The sequence below is a fragment of the Dendrobates tinctorius genome, unplaced genomic scaffold, assembly GCF_039654945.1.
Source record: "Dendrobates tinctorius isolate UK_male_01 unplaced genomic scaffold, ASM3965494v1 ptg000173l, whole genome shotgun sequence".
Taxonomy (NCBI): Eukaryota; Metazoa; Chordata; class Amphibia; order Anura; family Dendrobatidae; genus Dendrobates; species Dendrobates tinctorius.
This window is the reverse complement of record NW_027361840.1, coordinates 10403134-10412428: the sequence shown is the minus strand read 5'-3', so window position 1 is coordinate 10412428 and position 9295 is coordinate 10403134. Positions and strand designations below refer to the sequence as shown.

At 46.0% G+C, this 9295-nt stretch overlaps 1 protein-coding gene across 3 annotated transcripts; it reads right to left on the bottom strand.

The window, feature by feature from the left end:
• Nucleotides 1-588: 588 nt before the first annotated feature.
• Nucleotides 589-9075, bottom strand: LOC141054057 (uncharacterized). Of its 3 annotated transcripts, none has more exons than XM_073551227.1 (4): nt 8938-9075; nt 3046-3172; nt 2873-2959; nt 589-2330 (listed from the first exon to the last, which is right to left on the bottom strand). In XM_073551227.1, exons 1-4 carry the CDS (start codon nt 9058-9060, stop codon nt 670-672), a joined length of 1998 nt encoding a protein of 665 aa, XP_073407328.1. In that variant the 5' UTR covers nt 9061-9075; the 3' UTR covers nt 589-669. The 3 variants fall into 3 exon arrangements, with proteins under 3 accessions (XP_073407328.1, XP_073407330.1, XP_073407329.1); XM_073551229.1 differs by lacking the exon at nt 8938-9075 and adding an exon at nt 8595-8716; XM_073551228.1 differs by lacking the exon at nt 8938-9075 and adding an exon at nt 6991-7163.
• Between the last annotated feature and the right edge of the window lie 220 nt (nt 9076-9295).

Here is a 9295-nt window from a genome sequence, read left to right as displayed (position 1 = left end):
CCTTGTGTCACACTCATTAGTGTCCCCTCTTCCCGTGTGACACTCATTAGTGTCCCCTCTTCTCCCGTGTCACACTCATTAGTGCCCCCTCTTCTCCCATGTGTCACACTCATTAGTGTCCCCTCTTCTCCCATGTGTCACACTCATTAGTGTCCCCTCTTCTCCCGTGTGTCACACTCATTAGTGTCCCCTCTTCTCCCGTGTGTCACACTCATTAGTGCCCCCTCTTCTCCCGTGTGTTACAGTCATTACTGTCCTCTCTTCTTCTGTGTGTCACACTCATTATCGTCCATCTAGGGAGCGTCACTTTTGGGTTTCTCTTTCTGGTGCAGCCAAGCCTAGATTTACCCCCCGGGAGGTAGGTGGGGTCGTACTGCAGCAGTGCGGGGCAGAGATGGGTTCTCTCTAAGCTTTGGTGACCTTCCTGGCTCAGGTTCAGGGCTCTACACCGGCCATTGACCGCATCCAGACTGATCTCGGTTGTCCTAAGGACAGAGGAGGGCTGACGCTGATGCTGGAAGTAGCTAACTTCTCCTGCTATTTGTGGCCGGAGTCACAAAGTGCGAGATAAGAAAGGTGAGACGCTCATTAAATAAGCAGCGTTTTTATTGTCCGCCCTGAGACACAGGCCGTGAACATTTCTAGGACGCAGCGAGCTCTGTGGGGCTGCTATGTCTCCGTGTCACCAGTGTGATCCCGCCGATGCCTGATGAGAGACGACTGATAGCGGAACGTCTTGTCGCAGGTCGCACAGTGGAAGGGTCTCTCCCCAGTGTGGATCCGCTGGTGAATCACCATGTTGGACTGCTGAGTGAACTGCTTCCCACATTCTGCGCAGGTGTACGGGCGCTCTCCGGTGTGGATCCTCCGATGAATGGTCAGTTTGGACATCTTAAGGAATCTCTTTCCGCATTCGGAGCACACATATGGCTTTTCTCCTGTGTGGGTTTTCCTGTGCTCTGTTAGACGTGACCATTGAATGAAGGCCTTATCACAAAAAGAGCACTTAAAGGGTCGTTCTCCGGTATGAGTTCGAAGATGGACGACTAACTTAGACTTATCTAGAAATGACTTGTCGCACTCAGTGCAGCTATACTTCTTATCTGGAAGTAAAAGAGCACCTAGGTAGTCACTCAAGGGTGAGCGTGGAAGATAAGTGTCCTCACAGTCTTGCTCAATATCTGGGGAACTTGTTGGGTCGAGGACTGGTGGTAGCATAAGTAAAGGTCTGAATTCTGCAGTCTCAGTCACTTCTGCTAAGAGTGTTTGGTCTGGAGTTGGTGGCTCCTCGTGAGATGTCTCATCCAGGAGTTGTGGCTCATGAACTTTAATATGGAGTTTGAGGCTGGAGTGTTGAGAGAAAGCTTTCTTGCACAGAGAGCATTTGTACGGTTTCTCCCCGGTGTGGGTTCTTTGGTGGACCATTAATGTGTAATGGTAGCTAAACGTCTTCTTGCAGTCATTACACTTGAAGGGTTTCTCTCCCGTGTGAGTCCTCTGATGGACCACGAGGTTGGACTGTTGGCTGAAGCTTTTATCGCACTCGGGGCACTTGTACGGCCTCTCCCCGGTGTGGATCCTGAGATGAACGATGAGTTTCGACATCTTGATGAAGCTCTTATCGCATTCAGTGCATTGATACGGTCTGTTGCCGGTGTGTGTCCTCTGATGTTCCACCAGATTGGATGGATAGTGGAAGGTCTTATCACACTGGTCGCACTTGTGGGGTTTCTCCCCAGTGTGGGTCCTGAGATGTTCCTTAAGATGTGACCTCTTGGTGAAGCCTTTCCCGCACTCATTACACTTGAATGGCTTCTCTCCGGTATGCGTCCGTTGGTGTTCTAGCAGTTTAGACTGTTGGGTGTAGCTTTTTTCGCACTGGGTGCACTTGAAGGGTCTTTCCTCTATGTGGCACCGCTTGTGCATCACCAGCTGGGACCTCTTTGGGAAGCTCTTGCTGCATTCAGGGCACTTAAAGAGCTTCTCGCCCGTGTGCGTTTTCTGGTGCAGAGATAGGACAGACTGGTTACTAAATGATTTATCGCAATTATTACACTGGAAGATCCTCCCTGCGGGGAGAACAGACTGTGGGGTCACCACTGGGACCTCCTTTATGACGTCATTCAGAACCATTCCTTCCTTATGAGTTTTCTTGTGCGAGTCCAGGAGGGGTCTGCTGCCAAATATCATCTTACACTGCAAACATCTGTGCACCATCTTAACTTTTCGAGGTTTTCTCTGTGCGTAGACATCGCTGCCGTTCACTAAAGGTTTTGGATAGCTCGGTGCTGCTTCTCTTTTATCTTCTGCTTCCCACCCTAATTCTTCCTCTGTAAGGAGACAGATATGTTAAATGTGTAAGGGAACACGGCTCTAGTATTTCCTACTACTGCACACTAAAATAAGAAGAGAGCAATCACTGGAGAAGGACCTCATGGTCGGAAGAATAGAAGTAACAAGGCGATGTGGAAGACCAGCAACCCGATAGCTCACTACAATCAAGATAATGGCGGAGAAGACCCTGATGGACCTATCTAGGCTTGTACAAGATCGATCTTCCTACAGATAGTTCATCCATCAAGTCGCCATGGCTCAAGATCAAGCTGATGGCCGTTAAAAAAATGCAAACAAATAAAGAATAAATTACCATCCAGCAACTACTCAATTAGCTGTGGGTGGGCAGCACTATGGTCAATCAATCTTCACCTTTTCCATCCACATCAATGGAGATTGTTTTTACTCTGCGCAGTTCTAAAACCACACGACAATTAGTGGATGGATGTGATTAGGGTTAAGGATATTTTCAGATTCTGACGTCAGGAATTTCTAATTTTTTCGTCTCATTTACTAAGTTCTGAAATTCGTGACTTACCCAAACGGAATCCAAAATAATTAGTAATAGACGCATCATCGTCAGGAAGAGACATTGGTAAGAGGGAGGTCCGGGGATGCTGATACCCTACAGAAGGAAGGAAAACCATAAAGAATAACTGGACTATAGCAGTACCAACCCCAAGGAGAATCCCGGGAATCACAGTTCCTTACCCACAGACAGCACCACCTCCAGGGTTTCCTGCATGACTTCTCTGTACAGCCTTTTCTGCCACTCCTCTAGATGGGGCCATTCGTCCTCGGAGAAGTACACTGCCACCTCGTCAAAGGACACGGGGACCTGAAGTATGACGCCACATATATATATATCAGAACTATAAGGCGATTACTCAACCGTCAGTGAGTTACAGCGATTGCTCTATTGTGTGCATACACTCAGTGGTCACCATGACAAGTCAGCGCATAATGTGACTGTGCATCTCCCCTGTACGAGGACACAATTATAGGGAGGGTAGGGACTTCAGATCTCTCTTAGCTATTGGTGGCCAAAGTTTGCAGTTTAGTTCCTATATACATTTCTGCAGTCTTCCTGGGTCTAGCGGTGGCAATAATACAACCCTCATCCTCCTGACAGCCTACGGGAAATCAGTCTGGTTTCCTTTAACCCATTTCTTGCCAATATATCGCTTAAAGGAATTTAAAACTTCTTTATTGTTGAAGCCCTCCAAAGGCCCCAAGAAACAGGTGTGAATGGAGCTGTGGTCGACCATGCACACTGCCACACAATTCTTTGTTATGGGAGTGCAGCTCTTGGCCATCGCCTGCACTCCCATTAATGAGCAGCACTGGGCATTTGTGACCTCTCTTCCATTCATACGGGGCTTTGATTCTTTTTATTGGTGGAGATCGCAGCGGTTGAACCCCCAATGATTGGGACCTTAACCCCTATCCAAACTTGAGACTACCCCTTTAAGCTTGCATTTACTTTAGCTGACGGTGCCCATTTAACACCAATTTGTGCATATAAATAAAAAAAATCTATAAAAATGAACAAATGAAAGTCAGACATTGCTTTTCAACCGTGCTTCCACAGGATTTAATAAAAATAAAACTCAAGGAAAAAGGCCTGGACAGAAATGATGGTACCCCTGAAAATAATGTGACAAAAGGGACATAGAATCATAGAATCGTAGAGTTGGAAGGGACCTCCTGGGCCATCTGGTCCAACCCCCTGCTCAAAGCAGGATTCGCTAAATCATCCCAGTCAGATGTCTGTCCAGCCTCTGTTTGAAGACTTCCATTGAAGGAGAACTCACCACTTCTCGTGGCAGCCTGTTCCACTCATTGATCACTCTAACTGTCAAAAAGTTTTTTCTAATATCTAATCTGTGTCTCCTCCCATTCAGTTTCATCCCATTGCTTCTAGTCTTTCCTTGTGCAAATGAGAATAAAGTTGATCCTTCTACAATGTGACAGCCCTTTAGATATTTGTAGACAGCTATTAAGTCTCCTCTCAGTCTTCTCTTTTGCAAACTAAACATTCCCAAATCCTGCAACCTTTCCTCATAAGACAGGGTTTGCAGACCGGTCACCATTCTGGTCGCTCTTTTCTGAACTTGCTCCAGTTTGTTGATGTCTTTTTTAAAATGTGGTGCCCAAAACTGGACACAATATTCCAGATGAGGTCTGACCAAAGAGGAGTAGAGGGAAATAATGACTTCACGTGATCTAGACTGTATGCTTCTGTTAATACATCCTAGAATTGCATTTGCCTTTTTTGCTGCTGCATCACATTGTTGACTCATATTCAGTCTGTGATCTATTAGTATACCCAAGTCTTTTTCACATGTGCTGTCACTTAGCCCTATTCCTCCCATTCTATATATGCTTTTTCCATTTTTATTGCCCAGATGTAGTACTTTGCATTTCTCCCTGTTAAAAACCATTCTGTTAGTTGCTGCCCACTTCTCCAGTTTATTTAAATCTTTTTGAATCCTCTCTCTCTCTTCTCTAGTATTAGAGACATGTTAAATCGCGGTGTGTCCACTAATTAGCATCACAGGTGTCTACAATCCTGGAATCAGTGAGCGGCCTGTATAGAGGCTACAGATCCTCACTGTGCTGTGTGGTGACACGGTGTGTATCACACTCAGCATGGACCAGAGGAAGCGAAGGAAAGAGTTGTCTCAGGAGATTAGAGAGAAAATTATAGACAAACATGTTACAGGTAAAAGTTATAAGACCATCTCCAAGGAGCTCGATGTTCCTATGTTCCTGTGACTACAGTTGCACATATTCAGAAATGTAAGCTCCATGGGACTGTAGCCGACCTCCCTGGACGTAGCCTCAGGAGGAAAAGTGATGACAAATCAAAGAGACGGATAATACGAATGGTAACAAAAGAGGCCAGAAAAACTTCTAAACAGATTAAAGGTGAACTTCAAGCTCAAGGAACATCAATGTCAGATCGCACCATCCGTCGTTGTATGAGCCAAAGTGGACTTCATGGGAGACGACCAAGGAGGATACCATTGTTGAAAAAAGACATTAAAAAAAATGGAATTTGCCAAACTACACGATGACAAGTCACAAAGCTTCTGAGAGAATGTCCTATGGACAGATGAGACAAAAATGGAACGTTTTGGCAAGGCACATCAGCTCTATGTTCACTGAGGGAAAAAGAAAGCATATCAAAAAAAGAACACTGTCCCTTCCGTGAAACATGGAGGAAGCTCTGTTATGTTCTGGGGCTGCTTTGCTGCATCTGACACAGGGTGTCTAGAATCTGTGCAGGATACAATGAAATCTCAAGACTATCAAGGGATTCTAGAGAGAAATGTGCTGCCCAGTGTCAGAAAGCTTGGTCTCAGTCGCAGGTCATGGGTCTTGCAACAGGATAGTGACCCAAAACACACAGCTAAAAACACCCAAGAATGGCTTAGAGGAAAACATTGGACTGTTCTGAAGTTTCCTATTCTATGAGCCCTGACCTAAATCCTATGGGGCTTCTTTGGAAAGAGCTGAAACATGCCGTCTGGAAAAGGCGACCTTCACACACGAGACAACTGGAGCAGTTTGCTCTTGAGGAGTGGGCCACAATACCTGTCGAGAGAAGCAGACGTCTCATTGACAGTTACAGGAATCGTTTGGTTGCCTCAAAAGGCAAAATATTAAGTTACGGGTCCCATCATTTCTGTCCAGGCCTATTCCATGATTTTTTTTTTTTTAATTCTGTGGAAGCATGGCGGAAAAGCAATGTCTGACTTTCATTTGTTCATTTTCAAAGATTTTTGATTTATTATTACTTTTGTCAGATTCAAGCTATTTCTGTCACCATTGTGGGTTTTTCTGTCATTAAACGACGGGTACTAACAATTTTGACCTCGTGTATGTATGTATATATATATATATATATATATACATACACATAAATAAAATATCAAATCCCTCCATTTCTCCCCAATAAAATAATCATATTTGCTGTCAGCGCATCCATAAAAGTCCGGTCTATCCAAATCTAAAATTAATTACCCATTGCCGTGACTGCAGTAAAAGAGAAAAAAAATCTCCCACCACCAGAGCTGCATTCGTTCCGTTCACCAGATCTCCCTAAGAAATGTAATAAAAAGCGACTAAAAGGCCGGCAGCCTCCAGATCAGTATCACTGAAAACGGCAGCTCAGCGTGCAAAATACAAGCCGGAAAAGTCCCAGCGGTGCGGGCGCGGGTCTCCGAAAACTGAGCCAAAAACAAAAAAAAGAGTATTTATTTTTTTCTTTACAACCTTCTGCATTTTTTTCACTAAATAAGAAAAAAAAACTTGTGAAAGTTTTGCATCACCGTCCTCGCAATGACCCAGAGAATCCTAATAATGGTAATTTTATTTCTATAGCACCAACATATTCTGCAGCACTTTACAAAAAAAAAAAGCGAGAAGTCCTACGTCCTCCCGTTCCATTCCTGAACATCGCCGTCGCCCTTCCCCAGTTTGAGACGACTGATAACAGAGAACAATAGATTGCATAATGCTGCACAGAAAAGAGGATCTAGCCCTCAGGGTTAGTGGCGCCACCATTGGCCATAGTGCAGCAGTATAGATCATTTATGGACAGAGCTTCATTCCTCAGATGATTGTGAAAGGGTTAATGCAGCTACTCACCGCCCCCAGTGCACCATCACACATCATGGACCCCCAGTAGGGCACCTATAGGGCATTGCTGGCAGGAGGGCGCTGGGGATGCTCCTGCTCTGTGAGCCTGAAGGTGCTGCACTTTGTCACATGACCAACTACTTCCTGCTGGCACAGCTGCCAGGACTACAACTCCCACAATCCCTTGCAGGCTGACTAGCCAGGGCTATAAGGAAGATTTCTTCCAGGTACACAATCTGTAGGGTCAGAGATGAAGCAGAGGACTGGAGAAATCATCTGCAGGTGTATTAGTAGCACACGGCATCCCTGTAGGAAGAGCAGGCCTCATAATCTCAATGGGGTAAAAAAGAAAAACAGAACTGTAAAAATAATAAAGGATTTAACCTGCTGCATAAAAAACCCTGTAAACGTGCATCGGGGTTCAAAGACTGCACCGCGAAGCCATCTCGGAGTTTTCCTCCTTTGTGCAGAATGCGATGAATATTTAGAATGTTTGGAGATTCTGACGAGGTTTTTACGTGTCACATTTGCAGTGTGAGGTTTCGATGCCAAATATCATTTTGTATGTTGAAGCCAGAAAAAAGTGTATTTAAAAAAAAAACCCACAATGGCACAAAAACCCTCATTTTGTAGGATTTGGGTCTCATTTTACACTTTAAACTTTAAAGGGAATCTGTCGTCTGAAAAAAACTGCAAATCCATTGCTGGTGTTCAATAAATGCGACCAAATGCACAACTCCCCTTTCTGTATCATGGATTAATATACAGAGGGTGAAATAAGTATTGAACTCGTCAACAATTTTCTAAGTAAATCTGTTTCTAAAGTTGTTATTGACATGAAATTCTCAGCAGATGCCGGTAACAACACATCCACACAGGAAGGAAATCACCGTAGAAGTCCATAAATTTTGTGTAAATGAGAAATGACACAGGGAAAAGTATTGAACACGTGAAAAAAAAAAGAGAGGTACAAAAAGCCCTGGAAAGTTCTGACACCAGCTGAAATCTATCAATAATTAGAAAACAATCCTGCCACTGAATCAGCTGGTTCTCCGTATGTCCTAAAAAATGGGGTCTCATTACCCCAAAGGGCCACACAAGAAACATTCCATAATGGATAAAACCAGGGAACTGTCTGATGGCATTGGTTACAGAAGAATTCCTAAACTACTGAAGGCTCCAGTGAGCCCTGCAGGGGTTATAATCTGGAAGGGGAAAGAACATGATTTCACCATAAACCGGCCAAGTGATCCCCGCAAGATATCAGACCAAGGATGGAAAAGAATTATCAGAAGAATTGAGCAAGAGCCAAGGATATCTGTGGAGAGTTACAGAAAGACCTGGAATCAGTAGGTACAATAGAAAAAGAAAACATTAAGTAATGCATACAACCTCCATGGCCTGTATGCACGCTCACCACACAACCTCCTTGGCCTGTATGCACACTCACAATAAACCTCCATGGCCTGTATGCACACTCACCCCGCAACTGCCATGGCCTGTATGCACGCTCACCATAAACCTCTATGGCCTGTATGCACGCTCACCACACAACCTCCGTGGCCTGTATGCTCATTCACCACACAACCTCCATGGCCTGTATGCACACTCACCATACAACCTCCATGGCCTGTATGCACTGTAACATCGGCGGCCGCGTCTTCTGCAGCGGCGCCCGCCGCCGCCTCCCCTTACCGGCGTCTCCGCCGCAGCACGCACTCCCGTCCTGCCTCCAGCACTGCGGCGCTCCTGCGCCCCTTCCTTAGGCCGCGGGCGCGTGCCAGCGCTTCCTCTTCTGCTGGTGGTGGGCGGCATTGAGGGCGGCGCTTGTCATCTTCTTTCCGGTTCCTAAGGTATTTCAGGCGTCCTCTCTGTTGAGAGGACGCCTGAGGATTTTTGTGCAAACCCACGTCTTCCTGGCCGCTCTAGCCTCTATAGTTACTCCAGTTAATTCACCTGCTTCCTCCTGTCAGCTCCCGTGTTGTCCTGCCTTCCTCCCTCGTTCTCCTTCTCCCCTGTTGTTCCTCTCCTCCAGCCTTTCGCCACCCTTACCCTCCCTGGCGTCTCCCTCGTTTGCATACCTCCTGCCCCCGTGGCTATTCCTGCTCTCCCCACTTGCCTCTGCCGCCTGGGTGTTCCCCGCTTCCTATAACCTGCTCGGGCACTCCTGTCTCTGTCCTGTGACCTAGCCGCCTTCTGGTTTCTGTCCTTGAGCCGTCCCTCCTGGTACCGGCTGTCGAGGTTCTGTCCTCTGTGGTTTTGCCCCTAACGATCCCTGTATAGGGGTCGGTCATCACCTGGCACGCTCGACCCA